Raw genomic sequence first — 21,718 nt, forward strand, 5'->3', positions numbered from 1 at the left:
AATGTCTAGTAGAGGAGAGGAGGAAGGGAGCCGGTTCTTTGTAAGTATTCACAAATTATTTTATTATGAAAAAAGTAAAAGTTGCCTAGCAATCATCTGATTAGTTCTTTTCTACCTCAATATGACAAGATTGGGCAGCAGGTAGATGGCACAGTGGGTAGAGTACCTGCCCTAAGTCAGGACCTGAGTTCAAATCTGCCTTCAAGTACTTGCTAGTTGTGTGACCTTGGGCAAGTCACTTCAACCTGATTGCCTCGAATCCAGGACTATCTCCAATCATCTTGATCTGTATCTTGTCATGGAACCCAGATGAATAAAAGGAGAGACTGAGACTGGTGACTTTGCAAAGCCCCACCCCTCTACTCCCCTCACTCAGATTCAATTCACTTGCTTGCCATGGCATCACCTCTCTGATGGCATGGCCTTCTTCAAGAACAAAGGACAAATCAAGAAATGACAGTTATTAACATCACAGTAGTGACCTCTTATCATTCATGGAAAGGCATGCTAGCTTTGCCAGCCACTAGAGAAAAACTAATTATCATCGATGTCGCCCCAAATAACCTAATCACGTGTCATAATTCTGATGACAAATATAAGTTTCTCAGGGAATACAGCTGTGCTTATTAGGTAAAAGATCAGTTGGGACTTGTCCAGGTGTTTTTGGTTTTGTTTTTTTCTTAAAGACAGACATCTCAAAACAATCTCGAGTTTGCTAGACAGTGACAGTATTCCATTCTTTTCTTAGATGGATATGTGTTAATGTACTATCTTGACTGCAAGTAAGTGACTTGGTTTTGTTTCTCAGTTGGTGGGTTTTGAAAACCCTCACCCTTAACAGAAGAAATAGCTAATAATATTAAGATTGGGGGGGCAGCTAGGTGGCACAGTGGAAAGAGCACCGACCCTGGAGTGAGGAGGACCTGAGTCCTCTCCAGCCTCAGACACTTAATAATTACCTGTGTAACCTTGGATAAGTCACTTAACCTCTTGCCTTACCAAAAAAAAAAAAAGACTAATGTTGGAATGTTAATAGTATCATGTAGTTTTGCTAGGTGGTGAAGTGGATAAAGCAATGGCTTTGGAGTCAGGAGGATGGGAGTTTGAATCCAACTTCAGACACTGACCACTTATTAGGTGTGTGACCTGATTGCCTCACATCTAGGGCCATCTCCAAGCACCATGATTTATGTCTGGTCACTAGACCCAGATAGCCCTGGAGGAGAAAGTGAAACTGGTGAGTTAACACAGCCCCCCTTCACTCAGATGCAATTCTTGTGCTTGTCACCTTCCTGATATCATGATCTTCTTTGAGAATGTGAATCATCAGTATCTAAACAAAGGTAGCATAAACCAGGATTGTGAAGTAAAAGCATTTATTAGAAGTTGGGTTGTTTGGGGATTTGTTTTTGTTAGCAGGGAGATAAATCTTGGTTTCATATTAGGTCAATGTCAAAGTTCCTCGAATGGTATTGCCTCCGCTGACAGAAGCAAGTCTCCTAGCTAGTCCACTTAGGGAGATAAGGGGGAAAACAAACCAAAAAACCAGCACCATGAAACATAATGCCACAGAATGGCTATACTGGTAGATGGTTGTGGAAGGAAGCAGTTGCCTAGTACCCATAGGCTCTCTGAGGGCAGGGACACATCCTGTTCCTCTGACCTCTCTAGATCCTTGATAAATATTTATTAGATTGAATTCCATAAAACTCAAAGAATGGATTTTCGTTCAGATACCATTTGATTTTCTTCACTTTGGTTATTGGGTTAGAATATTTCATGCAATGTCAGAGCCAGAAGACATCTTGAGCAGAGAATGTTAGAATTGCTGAGAAGGGAAGGGTACCTTGGAAAGAGACTACTGGAAAAGAGAAAAAACATGTTAAGGTTGGAAGAATTCTCGGAAGACTGCTGATGCTGAAAGGGAACACTGCAATTATTCAACCCCATCATTTGCTTTTCAGATAAGGCAACTGAAGCCCATCAGGGTTAAGTGACTTGAGTACAGTCACCACATCTTCCAGTGCCATCCACACTCTTTTTCTCTCTTGAAAGTTTCCATACCTCAAATGAAAAGGGAACACTATACATTCACACCTGACAATTTTAGCACTACTATGTTCCACATCACAGAAACAGAGCAAATATTTAGAATTTAACTTGAGTCAATGAAGGAATTTTTATCTTTATTATTTTAGCATGTGCTCGCCAGTTTGTGTGGCCGTCTCTTTCCTTCAGCATGTGCAGGTCTGCATGAGAGCCAACACAAATATTTAGACATTTCCAAAAGAGAAGTGGAAAGTCGGACTATTTCATTCTGGATCCCACATAGCTTATTCTTTATTGATGTTCTTCTCAGCATCTCAGTCCCTTTTCTAGAATACTTTTGTGCAGAATCATTTTGAACAAATTTCACAGCTTCTCTTGAAATAAGTGAACTGGGTCATGAAATCAAAGAACCACACAAACTCTGAGTTGGGGGTGTCAGAGGTCAGCTAATATGATCCAATCATGAAAAAGAACAATAAAATTTCACTTGGAATGTCTATCATAGTCCATCGAGCCCCTATCTGAAAAATCATATCAATAACATGCTGTTCCAACCATTGGTCACTAACCTTTGACTGAGATGGAAACTCTAACCTCATTCACTCAACTCACAGCCCATTCAATTTCTGAGCAGTTCTTTTTTTTTTTTTAGATTTTTGCAAGGCAAATGGGGTTAAGTGGCTTGCCCGAGGCCACACAGCTAGGTAATTATTAAGTGTCTCAGGCTGGATTTGAACTCAGGTCCTTCTGACTCCAGGGTGGGTGCTCTATCCACTGTGCCACCTAGCTGCCCCTTCAGACTGACTTTTTAAAAAAACAAACTAGTTTCCTGAAATGTCCTCAAATTATATGAAACAAAACCACAAGTCTCCTATTTGTGGGCATCTCTGTGAGGGCAACTGCAGCTTCTCTCATAACTGCCTAAGGACTGTGAATAATGGGTTTCTTATTTCTCAGTTCCTCAAGTCAGGGAATTTGTCATAGAACTCTGAGCAGAAGAGTTCATTAAACTGCATCCTTTCTACCTATCCAGTCCTCTTGTAGAATGGAAGAAGATGCCCATAAAAAGGGAGGAAGAGGAGCTGAACCAGGATTTGATCCCAAGTCCCATCAATGCCAATCCATTGCTCCTTCCTTACCTCCATTGTGTTGGTTCTGGGTGTGTTTGTTATCATCTAGAGTAGGGATCTTTATAACATCATTCAAGGGCCAAACAAAATGAGCCTGGTGTATTTGGTTAACCATTTAATTAATTCACCCCTAAAAACCCCCTATATTGATTGAATTTTGAACCCACCAGCAGTTGCCATGGTAGCACCAGACCCAGTGATTTTATGGGCCTAGAGAATAGGATGTCATTGGCTGTGGAAAGAGACCAAGAATAGTCCAGAAAGACACTGCTGTCAATCTACTAGAGCTTTGAAGTCTGAGGAAGCTGAGATTGGGGGAGAGACCAGGCAGAGGAGGAGGGGCACATGGACAAAAGGGCACTGGGACAATCTCTTCTCATTCATGGTTCACCATAGTGAATTTTCACCAGAATGACTGTTGCTTATCCCTCCCCACCTTTAAATAAACAGAAAGCACACAAAATATCCTTCAGAGACCAAAATCTTTGATTTATTCAGTGTAAGGGCTTGCAAGCAGCCGGGACATCCTTTGTTCTGGTTGAGTCTTTAACCTCAAAAGCTTATAAAGAACAAATACCAAGGCAGGAGAAACAACAACTATTACAGGAAGGGCAATAGGTTGAAGACAAATTCTCCTCACATGGACACTGGGAGGTCAAGACTTCCTAATCATGATCTGACCCCTCTCGGAAACTCCCCCAAAACAAAATTGAATCCTGCTGGGTCTTCTATTCAATTAGAGAAAATGGAAGACAGGGGTTTTCTTTGGGATAGCCAACTCTGTAAAATGGTCCCCACTTTCAACAATTTTTAAAATGACTCCAAAAATAGATCGATCATTCACATCTCTACAGCATTTTGGTATTTATAAAGTGCTTTTCTTAAACTATGGTAGACCATGAAAACATTTTTATGCCTCCATTTTAGAGATGAGGAAACTAAGGTTCAGAGAGAGACTGATTTGTACATCACACCATTAGTAGGTATTGGCAACAGGATTCAAACCCAGGTCTCCTTGGATTCCAAATGCACCAAACTTTCCTCTACATTGTACTGCCTCCCCCCAAGGTGGAATCTTGTTTAAGATGGGTGAAATGATGATTAGTGCCTTATCACAATGTTGAAATTGGATGTATCGCCCCCATATTAGAAAGATATACCTGTGTAGACATTTATTTTCAGGATTTCTTTTTTGCACTAAAAAAATTACCCATTAGATACACCAGCAAACACATATAACAAAATACAAAATACAAACATGCTTTATATAAATACAACCGTGTTTAGAGCACTTCACAGTTCTAGATCAATTTTATGATTAAACATTCAAAACTGTGTGTACACCTGTTAATTGTGAACAGTCTGGAGAGAAAAGTTGTGTGGTAATTAATTAAGGCAGCTTCTGCAGGCATTTTAGGGCTTTCAGTTTAGAAATTAGAGCAAAAGAGGACTAAGATAACATTTCAGGGTTTACTTAGGATAAATTTAAGAATAACAGGCTTTTGCATGCAGTCTTTCATAATGTGTGAAGACATGTTCTCAAACTTTTTAACTGCAAGATATGTAGACATTGTCAGACTTTCCTAGAAAATACAGACTAGCCAATCTGTCTGTTATCAAAGATAATAATTTAAAAAAAATATCAGGGAATAGAGGGTTTTTGTAGTTGCCATAAGCATCCTCTGCACTTTGAAAGTATATTTCCAATAGCTTCTCCTAACACACCTGTGAGGTAGAAAAAGTATAATCTGGATTCTGCCAATGAGATTACTGATTATGACACAACCAGCTGTTAAAATGGAGAATTCTATTCCCAGATCAGCCTACCAGACAATACCACCTTATTTCATAAACCTTAAAAGATTCCAACTGTCTATATTAAGTCATAAACTGGCATACTCAAAGGCTACTAAGGGAACTGAAGTTTTGTCATTGAGTTGATGGCCAAGTCAAGTCAAAGAACAGGCAGAAGCCATATAAAAACCATAAAAGGATGCAGCAAAGCCAGTCTTCACAGTAAAAGGCAACTGGAAACTAAGTTGGCAAGAACAAATGACAAAATATTTGCAAACGGCAAAAGGGAAATAAGTGGAAGATGTGTCCTAGATGTTAGTCATGTCCTCAAGCCTCCATCAAAATCCCATGCAGCAGCAGCACTTGTCATTATTGGCTGGACGATACTACCCCCTAGTTCAAGTACAGAAGGCACTATTCTGAATTTCCCTGACAAGAGAGGCTCTGATTTTTCTTTAAATCCTATAAGAATAATATTGGCTCCATAAAATTCCCCTTGATAATGCAGATTTAATAAACAACACCAATGTAAAGATAGAAAATGCTTCCAACTGCAAACCTTTTCCTCAGTGTATTGATTCTCTATTTCCCTTATTAAAAAAATTTTCCTCTTCCCCTGATAATTCTTAACTGGGGCAAATTTGCCCAGCTCAAAGGATATGATGCTATATTAACCTTTTATCGCCTGGTACCTGGCTTCTGAAATCTCTACTCTGTTTAAATTGTACTTCAAATTTATATAAAATGAACCTACCCTGATTGCCCAAATAATTGTGAACAATTGTCTCTTCAGTTGTAAACAGAATTTATCACATACACACACACACACACACACACACACACACACACACAACATGGACTCATCCTGTAGTGAAAGCTTCCACAAAGCAAACAAAGGCTCTCCCTCTGATCAAAACCAACACAGATCTAAAAATGGTCAAGCTGTGATCAAGAAAGAATTTTAATTAAAACCTCAAATCACCTTTGAGTATGGATCTGGGACCAATTCCTTGATGCCCCTATGTTTAGTAACATCAAATGTATAAAAAAGGACACATGGAAACAAGTTGCCTGTTTTGTCGGAAACTTTGTTCAGTGAATGGATTAAGAGAACATCCAACAAGAATGTGAAGATCCAGGTTGAATGGGGTCTCATGCACAACATACATTTTAAGTGATAGAAGTCACATTGGTCTTGGGCATGTGTGGCATATTTTGAGGCTACTTCAATTTATTGTAAAAATTGCAGCTCCCCTCATTAACTCATCCCAGCCTGGAGCTAGTAATAACTAAGATAGGAAATGGGTGATGTTGCCTTTGCCCTATGAATACAGGTTTGACCTGGGCTGGGTAAGATCGGAGGAAAATATGTGTTCTACAAAGCGATCTCAATCAAATTAAAATTGATGTTTGTTTCAAATTCACAATGTTCCTCTATTACTGCCTAATCATTGCTTCTCTACACATGCTTGCAAACACAACCATACCAGTGTGCATACACACACACACACACACACACGTGCACATGGACACACACGCACACCAAATCCTTGTTAATGTGATTATGGAACAACTGGACAAAAGGCCGCATGACCTAAACTGGAAGTCTAGATGAGCACTGACCAAGGACTAGGATTGCTGTTCCACAAATGAGATTTCAACTCTTCACATATTCTGTTTAGGACTCAGTTTGCAAAGGATCAATCATTCTTATCCATGATGATTCAATTATAGACTATTCTTATTAAATTATTAATGTTTTCCCAAGGAAAGCAGATACCACTATTTGCCTTCTGCTATGTGCTATTCAAAGTATAAAAGTGTATATTCTTTTTTCTAATACACAATTCAGACACAAAAAGCATTTACAACTTTTAAGCACTCAATCCAAGGGAAGCTGTTGTTCCTTCCTAGTTCTGACCACCCTTCCCTGTCTCATCATCCAAATTAGATGATATTTCTGGTAAAGTCTGGCTCAATGAGATGCTTCAGCCATTGGCATTCTGAAGGATGATTTTATTTATAAAAGATTCAAGCAAATGTTTACTATATAGGTCCTAGGAAAATGATCTGTGCTGCTCTATACATCTTCTTGTCTACCATGGTTTTCAAGCTGGAGGAGATGATCCAGGCCTGTTCTGCTTTTATTTTTATAGATGAAGGAAGACAGCACCATCTCTCCATCAATTTATTCAACAAATTGTGCAATTCTTCCCTAAGGAAAACTATTGAAGGAAGTAAATTTCACTGTGGCAAAAGATTGATAAAGGACTCACAGGAAAAGAAATGCCACACCAGAGGGCATAGGGCTTGCCTTAAGTCCTTGATCTTTACTCTTAAAGAAGGAATTTTGTAAAGGACAACCTACCAATTACAAAACGATTAGCTTTTTTTTTTCTAAGAGCTCACAACTGTTACCTGGTCATGCAATATTAGTGAATAAAATTGTGATTTCTGTGGAAGTTGGATAGTTTTAAAGGATGACTAGTAAGTCATACTGGGAGAAAAAAATTAAATTCAAGGGCAGATGATGACACACAAACATGAAACTCAGTTCATTTGGTTATCTACAACTAATGGAAAATGCAGATTAGCTCCAAGAGTAGCTGATCCAAAACCATTTATGGCTATGGAATGCCTAATAATCTTTTTCTATTATATTAAATCAGATTTACTTTCTCAGATATGCCAAGCCTAGGCTAATATTTAAAGTAATTTGCATTTCCTGAGTAGAGGTTGATTGGATGAAAAAAAAAGTCACAAGGATCTCAAATTTCCCATGAACAATTCACACAGCAGTGAATTAGGAAAGAATTTGACAGCATTTTGTGTAAATCATCAAGTATGGCATTGATATAGGTGAGTGTTTCTGAGTTTTGGAGCAGGTCTGATTTCACTGGTGAAGACCAATGTGCCCAGTGAGAAAATGCCCTCTAACAATGCAAATTAACATCTGCTCTGCAGTTTATTAAGTCTGAAATAAACTTGAGTTCCTGAGATCTTAAGAGATTGGCCTAGCATTATCCAGTCAGTAAGAATCAGAGGCAGGACCTGAACCCAGATCTTATTGATTTCAAGGCTGGCTATGCCTTAGTTCGCACTGGCTCCCAAAGCATTATGGAAATGCCATTCCTATTCTAGCCTCATCATTAGTCAAGCCCCTGACATAAGGGGCTTTTGGCTTAAACCACTGAACCATCTGAGTTTTGGCTGCTAAATGTAACCAGCTCTCTTGCTCAATGTATTTCCTATCTGAGAATCCTCTTAATCATGAACCAGGCTATTTTAGGATTCAGACCCATACAGTGTTCCAGATGTAAACATTCAACAACTTCTGAAGGTCACATTCTCATGGAACGTCCAAGTCCTAAATCATGGATAAAGCTTGACTGATTAAACAGGAGGAAAAAAATAAAGCATTGGGGACACTTGTTTGGATGGAAGCAATCCTTTGTTGGTTATTGATCCAGATAAGAGATAATTCAATTGCACACCTGAACAATATTCTCTTTGGTTAAAAAGATGAAGGGTCATAAACTCTTTGAGGCAAAAGTAATTTCAAAAATCCCCTGGTCCAATCCTTAGCTCAAGTAGGAGTCTCCTCTACAGAATTGCCATAAGTAGTTAACTTCCTTCCCCTTGAAGACCTCAAAAAGCCAATAGGATGTCTCTAGTTCCATAGATAGTCAAAATTCCAGTAGCTCCAAAATGGTATTAATTCTTAAGAACAACAAATATTAAAGACAAATATTTGTTGATGCAAAGATTCTGTGATAAAATCAATTGAATATGACTTAGGAGAAGATCACCTCTCATGGAAAAGAGGCAAGACCAAGTTTTGTCTCAATCTTTGCAGCTCCAAAAGCTCTATTGTTATTATCTGAGACGACGATGGCCTTGGAGTACCAGTCAACTTGGTGTTTTAACAATAAAGTCAAGGCTACTGGATATACAGCTTCTGCTACTGAACTATAGTCTGATGGCCATCAGGAATCGGGATGCTTCAGATTGACTGCTCCTGCCCCAGTCTGAATGCCACCAAAAAACAGTGATGGGAAGAACTGGCTAAAAAAGAATCCTATTCCCCACAGGAGTAAGTCAGTGAGTCACTCTCCCTCTTACAACAATTATTTCCTATGAAAATAAGTCTGAGTCCCACTATAACTGACAAATTCAATATATTAATCCTATCAATTAGATTATTGTATTCACTAGGCAACCCACTGGATGATATCTCCATAAAATCCAAGATTATTGGATTCCTACTATGCCCATAAGCCTAAGAACAATTGTCCAAAGATTCATAGGCTCTAGGAGCTAAACTGAGAAGAGCCCTTAATAAGCAAATCCCTTCATGTTTCAAGTGAGGAAACAACAGTCCAGAATGGGTCCAAGCTTTGCCTAAGAAGATCATCTTGGGGATAAAGTAGATGATCTGGAATTTGGACTTTGGTTCATAGAATCCAATTACAGTACTATTTCTACAGCTTGGAATACCTTAAAGCAGTAGGTGTTTCATTAGATATGAGAGAGAAAAATAATGAGATGTTCATAAGAGAAAATATTCCAAAAACACTTAAAAATAATATTATGCCCATTTTAAATCAACTTTATGTGAATGAATGTAGTCAAAATCTGGATTAAGAGATCCACTATAGTTAGATATATAATTGTCATAAGGTCTCTCGTGCCTGGACCTCCACCTCTGCAAATCCCTAATTTATTTCCTAATTCCCCACTCCTGTATCAGACCTTTCCTGATATCTGCCTTGATAATGATTTTTCTTTCTTTTGATGGACACTGGAAACTTCCCCAAGTCAATGGAAGGTCCTGCTGCTTTGCTTCTCCCTGTATCACCAGAGTCTAGCACCTCACACATGATCAATAAAGATTGTTCAATGGGTAATAATTTACTCCATTTTTGGAGGTTTCCACCTTCAGAACTTCTGCAGACTTTGGCTGTTTTGGGGTTGGCTTTTTATTCTAGTATTTTATAGTTCCCTAGGCTCATTCTGAACCATGCCTAGAAATATGGCAACTTTTTCTAAAATTAAAGTTGTCCATTTAGAATTTGAAATGTATGGGGGCAGGAAAGGACACCCCCACCCATACCTTTGGCAAACAAAGCCAGAATCATGCCCAGGAACTATTGGTTAATTGGAGGGAAAACAATTATGCTAAATTGTCACTAGATGGCAATCTTTCTAGTAGCTCTGTAACCAAAAGAATTATAAAAACAGTAGTAATGACAATATTGTTCACTTTTACATTTAAAAACCCCCACATTTAGAATCTAAAAATCAAATCAATTACAAAATATTTAAAGCATTTTTAAAGTCCTACAAAACAACATGTTGTATTGAACCATTCCCAACCTGACTAATATTTCAGGATAAAAGTGTGCACCAATTCTTGTAATGGGAAAATGATATCATACCCTCATTTCATTTTTGGCTGAGAATACAAGATGTTTGACAAACTTAATCCCTAAAAGCAATGCCATGATTCATTTCACTGCTGGATGTTTTATAGTATTGTATCTTGGATAAGTGAGGTGAAAAATGATATATTATTAGAAGGACTGAATAAAAAGAAATAAAAAGTAGATACATATGGGAACTGGAGGAAAATTAAAAATTTTTCTGATTTAAAAAGAGAAAACTAAAAAAACCAGTGAAATATACAAACATGTGTGTGTGTGCATATATCTATACCAGATATAGGTATAGAAATGTAATGATAGGGCCACATATGTGGAAAGTCTCCCCTTGGGGCAGTAGGTGATACAGTGGATTGAGCACAGCCCCTGGAATCATGAGGACTTGAATTCAAATCTGACCTCAGACACCTAACAATTACCTACTTGTGTGACCTTGGGCAAGTGACTGGGCAAGTCACTTAACCCCACTGCCTTAAATAAATAAAAAAAAATTTAAAAAGAAAGAAAGTCTCTCTTCCCTATCAATTCCACAGTGAAGGTCACAGGCCAATGAGCTTTCGAAGTCCTCAATTCCAATAAGTCCAATAAGGTTGGAATCAAGTTTTTAAATTAAAATTGTGGTAACCAAGATACAGGAACAAATTAGGATCTTTAGAAAGAAAAGATTTAAGAGCTCAGTCCAATATCAAGGAGAGATGAAATAATGAGCAAAATTAAAGTAGCGAGGGAGAGGAAAAGAAAAAAATCAAACTTCAAATGAAGAGCTGACCTGATGTAATTCTGAGGTCCCCTAATACAATCAAATGAGTGACCATAGATAAGCATTCTCTTTTGAGGATGAATACTCTCTCAATTAAAGGTCTATTGCATTATTATTAAAGAAGAAATAAAGGTCAGTTTGTATGGGGGGGGGGGGGATGATATTTCCAAGTCATGCTGTGAAACATGGAAACATACCTAAAAGGCAAAATAGCAATAATTCTATGCATCGCTATAGTCCCTGAAAACTTAAAAAAAATTTTCAAAAGTGAAATCACCCCTTTGGAAAGCAAGATATTAACCCTGAGGTGGGTGTGCAAAGGTAATCAAAGGACCTTTTCAAACACAGTGACTTTCCTAGAACAGTAGTAACCTGCTGCAGAACCATAAACCTGCCATGCTGCCCTACATGAGATTTGTCTAGACCAGGAGAATCTTGACCCTGAAATCTTTGGCTAGCTCTCTCCTCTCAAACTCTCAACACCAGACTAATGACTGCTGGATAAATTATAAAAAAAAAAAAGGTCTTGATGGACTCCACATCTTTACATACAGTAGGTGCTTAATAGGTACTTATTACAGTAAACTGAAGAAAAGTGGGAGGGCTGAAAACACCTCACCATCTAGCAAGGGTTGTGCAGTCACCCTGATTTACCCATATCCAAGATTCCCCAAAAATTATGCTGCAAAATCCCCATAAATAAGGATATACCTTAAGAAGGATTTTATCTCTCAGCTTACATGTGAATTTACTACTTTATCATCACAATCACTTTCATTCCAATTTACCTATCAAATATATCCCCTATGTAAATTTACCATGAGCAAAATAGTTAAAATATGAGTCCACTCAACGATCAATATGAAAATGGGTGTCCCTAGAGGATACAACTTTCAGTTTGTATTGTGGTGCAGAAGACATCCAGAATACGAGATAATTGTTTAAAAAAGACAAATTCAATTCTCACAGTGCAATAACACAAGGACAGAGACTGGTGACGAAGCATCATCAACGGGCTAATGTAGTAATCAGACTGGCACACATTTCAAAAAAATCCATGGTATGGCTGCCCAGGCGTGGAGTTACAGAAGGCACACTCCCTGTCAAGGAGCCAGTCAAGGATCCAGAGAGAGAATGGCAGTCAGCTGTGGCGGAATCAAAACTCAGCCTCGTCCTGTGTAAGCCGGCCGCAGAACAGGAACGTTGAGGTGTTGAAGAGCCCGATTTCTGTTCTATGACATCATCTGAAATGGATAAATGAGCAGGAGTTATCATGAGACAGGTAATTCTTAGGGGCCTTTCCTGAGTCTGAGTCCAAATCAAGCTAGTAAAGGAATAAATGCATCAGAAAAGACACCACTATAAATGGTCATTCTAAATTGTGATTTCGGGGCAGCTAGGTGGCGCAGCAGATAGAGCACTGGCCCTGGAGTCAGGAGGATCTGAGTTCAAATCCGACCTTAGACACTTAATCATTACCTAGCTCTGTGGCCTTGGACAAGCCACTTAACCCCATTTGCCTTACAAAAAAAAGCCTAAAAATAAAAAAATAAAAAATAAATTGTGATTTCTTCACATTATGCAATTCAAATAGAGACCATGTTGGGAGTGGTATGTTAAATGGAACTGTGATCCATCCATTTCTGCTATATCTATTCTATATCTCTCCTGTTCTTATTGTAAATGAGTCTTTTGGTTCCTTAGGAAGATCATCTACTTTAAGTGCCTCTACTTTTTCCCCCTGTTCTCTTTTTAATTTGTTAAAATTTGGCTTCTAAACTTATCATTCAATTGAAACTAATCTCTAATGATCCCTCAACTTGCCCAATGTAATTTCTCTATCTTCAGCCTTCTGGAGCTCACTCTAGCCTTTGATGCTTTAATACCTTATTCTCCTTGATAATTTCTTCTCCCTAGGATTTTGGGGCATTGCTCTCAGTTTTCCTCCCACATGTCTGGATACTCCCCTTCTCAGTCTCCTCTGCTGGCTCCTTTATTCAGGTCATTCCAGATAACAGTGGGGTCCCCCAAAGCTCTGACTTGGGTCCTCTTCTCACCCTATTTTTCACTATGTAACCTCACCAGCTCATATGGTTTCAAGTCTCCATTTGACTTTTAAAGACCTTTGTAAATCTGGGCCCATATCTTTCCAGTCTTCTCCCACCTTACTCACTTCCCTGTCCTTTACAATCCAGTCTTCTTGCTGTTCCACAAATACAAAATTTTATCTTTTTGACTCAAAGCATTTTCCCTTCCCCCTGGAATGATCTGCCTCCTCATCTGTGCCTCCTGGATTCTTTTAAGTCTCAAGATAAAGTTCCAGTGTCTACAAGAAATCTTTCCAAGTTCTCATTAATCTTAATTTCTTCCCCCCAAGACTTCCCCAATTTATATTGTTTGTACAAAGTTGTTTACATGTCATCTCCCCCATTAGACTGTGGGGTCTTTGAGAGCAGAGACTGGGATTGTTTTGGGGTTTCAACCTTCTTTGTATCCTTAGCAGGTGCTTAATAAATGTGTATTAACTTGATTTGAAAACAGCTCCGGCCTTGGAGTTAGGAGAGTTCTAAATTCAAATCCCACTCTCACAATTAGTAATGGTTGTTATCAGCAAACCACTTCACTTTTCTAAAGTTAAGATTCCTTACATGAAAAATGACTAATACCCACCTCCCAGAATTATTGTAAGGATTACATGAGTTAATGTTCGTACAAAAAAAAGATCAGTTATGATGATGAGGGTGATGATTTAAAAATCTCTTACCATTCAGATCATTGCAATGGTTCAGGTAAAATATGATAAAGGTATGTTTTAATAGTGAGAAGAGAACAGATAAATCTCCCTCCTTTTGGGGAGGCAGGTATAGCAAGATTGGGCAAATGATCAGCTATATAAGGAAAAAAGGAAAATGCTGGGAAACAAGAAAGATGATGCTATCTTTCTACCCAGATAAGGAAGGATGAAAGAGTTTACCTTAATAGTAAAAGAAACTCTGCAAAGCCACAGAATGCAAAATTAAAACATAAATATCATCTTCATTCTTATTTTCTAGTGATAAGGGGGGAGACAGAGAGAGAGAGAGAGAGAGAGAGAGAGAGAGAGAGAGGAAGAGAGAGAACACATAAAAAGACTCAATTACAATAAGAAATGTTATCTACTATTTTAGAATTAATCTGCCTAGGAACACAAAGGATCTGTGGAAGTAGAAGCATAAAACTTGAATGACCTTATAAATGGAGGGACATTAGCTGTTCAAGATGTTTATATAGTAAGACTCCCCAATTAATGTCTCTATTTAATGTAAGGCCAACCAGATAGCAAGAGATTTCTTTATAGACCAAGATAAAATCATGACATTTTTATGATAAAACAAGTTGGCAAGAATATTAAAGGACAAGCTGCATAGAAAAGCTAATGAAATAATGGTCTAGTCTGTTAGACTCTGAAACATATTACAGAGTGGAATAAGCAAAATTATCTGGAACTGGACAAAAAAATCAAATAAGCTACAGAATAAAATATATATATATATGCATATATACAGATTTTATCCTAATGTAGAAAATAAAAAGAGTAGTGTTTGGTTAATTTTTTAGAAAATGAAAACTAAAGGACCTACTATTAAATAAATTTGACAAGAAAGAACAATAGGATCATAAGAAAATTTAGAGTTGAAGGGAATCATCTATATTCTCTCAGCCTCTGACATCATTTTTCAGATGTGGAATTGAAGATGGTAACAGAGATGGGATTCTAACTTGGAGCCTCTAGTTCTAAACCTGCCATCTTTACCATTCTACCTTACTGCCTCTACATTATCTATGGAAGGTAATTAAGCAAGCATGTTCCGTGAGCTATATAGTAAGAATACAGACAGATACTGTACAAGCCACTGTGTAAAAACAGCTGTCTTGGATCATTTAGTCATGACTTCAGAGGGAGGCACTAAGATTAAGGAGAACTACGAAAGGTTTTGGTCAAATGTAGAAAGTGCACTGAAGAGGCCCTAAAGGAAGCCAGGAGGGGATCATAGGAAAGAGGTCCAGGTATGGAAGAAAGCTGGCAAAAAATATCCCCAGTGAAGATGGGGAAAGTCTTGAAAACCAAAGAGGAATACAATGTCACTGGACCGCAGGCTGCATGGGAAGAGGAAAGAGAGCCATAAAGAAGGTGAAAAAGTAGGAAGGTGATGAAAAGCTTTAAAGATCAAACCAAATAAAAGAGGGATGTCATCAGTCTATGTTTTAAGAAGATTGGTTTTGGGGCGGCTAGGTGGCGGAGTGGATAAAGCACTGGCCCTGGAGTCAGGAGTACCTGGGTTCAAATCCGGTCTCAGACACTTAATAATTACCTAGCTGCGTGGCCTTGGGCAAGCCACTTAACCCCATTGCCTTGCAAAAAAAAAACTAAAAAAAAAAAAGATTGGTTTGACAGCAGAGTGATGGATGAACCAAGACTTGTAAGAAGATAGAGCAACCAGTGGGCAATCTCCCATAATCCAGGCATGAAGTGACAAGACCTGCAGCTGAATGGTAGCAATGTCAGAGAAGAAGAGAGCTGCTACAAAGGGAGAAACAACAGGATTTAGCAACTGATTGAAAAAGAGGATACATTAAGATAGCAACATCTATATTGAGAGCCTAGGTAAGTGGGAGACTGAAGGTCTCAATTGTAGAAGGAAGATTTCTTTTTTATAATGCCAGAAAATGGAAGGAAGTATCAGATAAGACATTATATTTGAACATGCTTTTAAAAAATTATATAGCAATATAATTAAAACTAAAAAGAAAAATAATTATTTTAACATCTAAATATATTAACTTTATAAACTGAAAAATCCTTTTTTTCAATGAGCATGTTCTGTTCATCAAAAAGAAAAGTATTTCAGTTAATATTTTTAAATTTAAGAAGCATAATTGTAAAAAATCAATGGAAAAAATGCATAATCTTACCAATAACCAAAGAGAAATAAACTGAAGTAAATTTAAGTTATTTCACATTGGCCTGGCAAAAAACTAAAATCAAGGAAATCCAATGCTGTAAGCAATTAGGAAAATTGATAATATATGTTCATTATTGCTCAGTTGCTCAGCAAACATTTATTCAACACCTACTATGTGGAATTTCAGACCTATAAACCTTTACTGCATGGAGGTATGTAGTTAAGAGTTCCAAAAATAATCATACTCCTTGATTCAATAATTTCATTACTGGAAAAATATAAAGAATTATCAAAAACGAAAACTGAGTTGTCTAGTCACATTTTCTATCACATAATGGCAAAAGAACTAGAAGTAATCAAAATACCTAACAATATTGAAAAGAAGGTAAATAAGTTGTAGTAAATTAACATGATGGAATACTGTTATTTAAGGAAGACTACCAGGTATGAAGGTAATTTCAAAACTATAGAAAAACTTCTAGAAAATACTATATAAAGCAGAATCAAGAAATATGGAGTTAATACTCATGACAAGATAAAAAAAGAAAAGTCAGTTAAAATGACCAAAGAATCTCAACCTAATTTCAAAGTGATAAAATGGTATAATAATAATAATCCCAATCCCAATCCCAGCTAATGTTGATTCCATGGTGGACACTGGGGCTAACTGCTTCATTATCATGACCTCATTGGAGCCTCACAATAACCCTTGGACGGAGAGGCTATTATTGTCCCTATATTTTAATAATAAAAGAAACATAGGGGTGAAGCAATGTGCCCAGGGTCACACAGTCAGTTGAATGTGTGAAGCCAGGTTTGAATTCAGGCCTTACTGACTTTAGACCCAATGTTCTATCCACTGCTCCACCAAACTATTCCTATAATACTTTATATATTGAAGTTCATTCATTTAATGGTGAATACTGACTAAACATGTTTAGTTCAGACTGAAATTCAATAAATTTTCTATAAAACATTTTTTTAAATTAGAGAGATGAAGATAACCAGGAGAGAAATTGTATAATTTTAGCCCAAATGAAGTATCTACTTGTTGCTCTAGAAATGCTGAGTCTGCCCATAGGATCTGCAGAGCCTCCTCCTTGCTCTAGGCCTCTGAGTTCCCCCACTTTCTGAGCAGCCTCTGACTCCTGGAAGATTCCTCCCCCTTCCCCACCACCTGAGTCACAAGCTCCTCTGAGATCTCCATCTGAACAGAGGGTTCAGCTGGTCAGGTCCCTCAAATCTTCTCTCCCACCTTTCACCTCTCCCAGTTTGGCATTGGTCTCAGACCACTAAAATGTACATTCCAGAGGGCAGGGACTGCCCCCCTTTTTGTCTGTATCAGTATTCACAGCGGCACTTGGTATAGCCATCGACTCTTAAGAAAAACTCACTCCCTGGTTTCCCTTTATACATAGCTGTTGGTCAGTGAGGAAACACTTCCTACTGCAGGTGAGAAACAGCCAGTGACTAGAAACCAAAACAAGTAAAAGATGATCTGGGCTCTCAAGGAATTCCCAGTCCAGGGAGGGACAGCCTGATACCACTGTGGACAAACGAGACCCAGACTTAGGATCCCCTGGAGATATCAGCAGGAGGCGAATTGAGAAAGTGATGTGAACAGAGATAAGGCAGGAGAGAGCTCCAGACCTGCAGCATCTCAGATACATGCAGAGGAGAACGTTGTATGGAATCCGATGAGGGGTCTAGATTTGGGGAGGAAGGGGCACATTCAAAAATGAAATTCCACAAACCAACATAAATTATTCCACTGTACCAAAAGTATATTATCTGTTTAAAGATTCCGGTATAAATGCACTGAAAGGGCATCAATTAGGGAGGGTTTTAAAAGACATACACAAAGGAAACTGAGAATAACTAGGTGAGGAGCAGAATCCTAGAAGAAGCCAGAATCCTTAATCTAAGAATAAGTGGAGATGTATAAGAAATGCCCAAAATAAAAAGGACTCTGGAGCAGAGGATCAAAGAGAGTCTAGGACTATTGCTCAGTATGGATGGGTTGATGCTGATGATCACATGAGAAAGAACTACTTAACTTTCATTTGGCTTCTGTTTTTCTAAAGAAAATTTTGAAAGAAAATGATTTGAATATGGAGGTGGGGATGGTTGCCACGGAGATGGAACCCAAGTTAAGTAAGGAGATGAGGATATGATAAGAGAACAATCCCTCGATGACGCTGACTCAGTAGGAGAAGACAAACCAGATTCCAAGGTGTGACTGCTGAGTTTCTGCAAATGATCGCTGAAAAATCATTAAGAGGAAAGATGCTAATTCTGAAAAAGGACAGAGGCCAATTCTTCCACCATAGTGAGGAATCTGAATTCAAGTCCTGGAGAAATGTTAGACTGAGAATTTAAGAGAATCTGTGAATCATTGGAAAGGAAATAGAACACTGTCATAAATTAGCCGGGGTTTATGACAAACCAGCTTCATTTGCTATTCTGATTGCATCATGGCAGTGGTACAGGAGGGGTATGCTACAGAGTGGATACACCTTTCGGACAATTAGATCAAGGTCAAATTTAAGTGACTTTCCCACAAAGAATAAAAACAATTAGGGTCAGAACACAGATCTTCAATGGAATTTTCACTTCCCATATCAGCAAGATACCCTTTAATACTTTGATTTTAACAAACTGGAAACTGTCACTCCCATGGGGTGTTTGAAGCAGACTTCAGATTCCAAATCAACATGAACTCCTTACCATCAATACTTTTGAAGTCCAAAAGGTAACTTCGATTGTCCACCTGGTAGAGTTGGAGGCTCATTTTCACATAATTGCCCGTCACAGGGTTTCTTCTTCTCACTCTAAGATGATATGCATTCACCACCTACAACACAGAATCTTCTTTTAGGAAAACAAAGAGTGTAGAAAATGCAATGCTGCCCATTTAACCTATGAGAAACTTTTAGAACATGCTGTCAATAAGAAAAAAGTTTCTTAAAGGTTCTTTCAGTTTTGCAGGACATTTCCTTTAGCATTCCTCTCTGATGACACATTCCCTCCAACCACTGTTGCCCTCAAGCTGTGATAAGAAAAGGCCATAAGATTCAGTTCGTATGAAATGTGAAATAAATCACAGGATCATAGAATAACATTGTGTGCTGATATAATGGTATGGATGCTAAGTCTGGAATCAGGAAGACCCGAGTTCAAATCCAGTCTCAGACACTCACCAGGCAAGCCACTTAAGCTTGCTCTGCTGTCTGTTTCCTTATCTATAAAATGGGAAAAAATAATATCAACTTACCTAGTGAAGCTCAAAAGTTCTATTTGTAAAAATACTTTACAAACCTTTAAGGTGTCATATAGACATTAGTTCTCACTATTTAGCATCATTATTATCATGTATTAGAAAGGAAGAAATATGCCTCAGTTTTCAAAACATCATCTTCCTCCAAAATACTGTTTCTGTTACACAACATGAAGCATATAGCATTTGAATAAATGAAGTCAAGAAAATTAAAGAGAATTAACAAATCAATTGAGGAAAATAAACTTTAGAAAGTAATTTTTAAGGGTGTAACTCCTTTTTAAAAGAACAACACATCTTTCTCATTCAACTGAGAAGAGAGATGGGGGGAGAATTTAAGAGTATTTTTGAAATAGTTTCAAAACACTTATTAATCTATGTCTAAAAATATATGAATATTCAAACAAATAATACTTGTTTCTTCAAACAAATCAATTATGTATATGGAAAAGTTCAAATTGTTTTTTCCTTTTCATTTTTTTATTCACAGAAATAAGGAAACTAAGGCAATTTCCAAAGAAATATGGAAAATGGCTTTCTTAAATAAGCATTTAAATGGGATTTGAATCAATCAAGAGCTATTTTTTTTATTTAAAGGCAAAGTATATGCTGAAAAGTTTCTCTTTCCTGAAATTAATTCTTCAGAAAAATCATAAAGATCTGAGAATCAGTCAGGTTTTCTAATTCTAGAGAAAGTATCCAGGCAGCGCCAATGGCCTGGAGGAAAAGGAAGGCAGTTCACACAATTACTGCCATAGCCTCGGAGCAAGTGAGTCCTTTAAAGAAAGAAAAAAGTAAAACAAACTATCTGTGGAGTCTCAGGAAATGCTACAGCTGGAGCTCAGGCTGAACCAAGGGAGCTAGTTAGGGCTCAGGTGTTTTCAAGATGATAAACATACTTGCCAGGGGGTTCTCCACTAAAATTAGAAATAGGGATCTCCCAGGTCTATAGAGGGAAATTTTTGTCTTTCCATATTGTAAAAAGAAAGGAATGTAGAAGAAAAAGGAGAAGGAAGAGGAGGAGGGGGAGGAGGAGGAGAAGAAGAAGAAGAAGAAGGAGGAGGAGGAGGAGGAGGAGAAAGAAGAATCATACAGCACATCATTAATAAGAATGGGTCATAACTATTAAATATCACTTTAAGCACATCTGAATTAGAAAGAGTTAAGACACCACTGACTAGTAACTGACCTCATGACTCAAGAGCCTCAGCTCAGACTGACTCACCCAACAGGGAAATAATTCAGGAGGAAGGGTTATGCATCACAACTGGGTCCTACCTTCCATTCATAATCCAGTTGTTTCATAGCCCGATAGACTTCATTCATAATATCATAGGGTTTGCTTTGACTGCGAATCCCCAGGTGCCACTTGGCTTTTTTCACAGCTAGAGATTTGGGTTTAGTAGTATTCAGAGCATCCAGAGGACATTTGGATTTGGGACTGTCTGATATTAGTGGTGGCATTCGTTCTGGGTGTGGCTTCAGCCCAATGGGAATGTGCATGCTGCTATCATCCATGAAAGAGCCAGTGGGTGGGCTAGAGGCAAGGTAGAATTCGCTGGCTTGGTTCATGATTCTTCGGTTATCGATGATGAGGTGATAAGCCACTGCAAGCTGGTCTTGAGGGTCCCCACTGTACAAGCTGTTCATCACTTCTGACTCTGTGCACTCAAACTTCTCACACACTTCCTTCACAGCTTCATCATCGATGACATTTGCATCATAGGAAGGGTCTTCAGGAAATAAATAACTGGGCAAGTCCTGTTTAAACCATTCATGCTCCCTAGGAAAAATTAAGAGAGAATGAGAATGGGAATTGGAAAAGTGGCTTCATGGAGAGAATGAGGCTCAGAGGAGAGAAGACATGGCTTCACAATTCTCTCTTCTAATTTATACTGGTTTTGTGACTCTGGGGAAATCACTTAACCTGTCTTCATGTCCCAAGGTTATAAATTACAGAACAGGGGCTGACTGTGTTGGTTTAGGGCGTTTCCTCATCTGAGAGGTGCCAAAAGCAACAACAACCACAAAGTCTAATATAGAATTACTCAACAAGATAGGCTCATTAATATCAATTGTAATTAGTCAAAACTGATTAGACTGACAAGACTTGAAAAGGGGTCTAGTAATTTAAACATCAAAGGAATTTTTGAATCAAAGGATAAGAAAAAATCCATTATCTTAACACTTAATATTTCATAATGATTATTGTTCATTAATGTCAAATAACAGAATTTTTTATTTTTAAGGTGAAATATGCTATATAGTTATGATGCCCACCTCCACCTCCATCTCCATTACTGGACTCTCTCCATTGGTCAGTA

The 21,718-nt window shown here is 38.0% G+C and overlaps 1 protein-coding gene across 3 annotated transcripts in view; it reads right to left on the reverse strand.

The window, feature by feature from the left end:
* Positions 1 to 4,363: 4,363 nt before the first annotated feature.
* The window catches only part of PRKAA2 (protein kinase AMP-activated catalytic subunit alpha 2), a 75,768-nt gene continuing 58,413 nt past the window's right edge, over positions 4,364 to 21,718 (reverse strand). For all 3 annotated transcript variants that reach the window (XM_074221340.1, XM_074221341.1, XM_074221342.1), the window contains exons 7-9: positions 20,673 to 21,177; positions 18,845 to 18,971; positions 4,364 to 12,418 (exon numbers count right to left, since the gene is read on the reverse strand). In XM_074221340.1, the coding sequence (XP_074077441.1) occupies positions 12,183 to 12,418; positions 18,845 to 18,971; positions 20,673 to 21,177 (868 nt within the window). In that variant the 3' untranslated portion in view covers positions 4,364 to 12,182. The remainder of the gene's footprint in view (positions 12,419 to 18,844; positions 18,972 to 20,672; positions 21,178 to 21,718) is intronic.

This window comes from Macrotis lagotis, chromosome 2, assembly GCF_037893015.1.
Source record: "Macrotis lagotis isolate mMagLag1 chromosome 2, bilby.v1.9.chrom.fasta, whole genome shotgun sequence".
Lineage (NCBI taxonomy): Eukaryota > Metazoa > Chordata > Mammalia > Peramelemorphia > Peramelidae > Macrotis > Macrotis lagotis.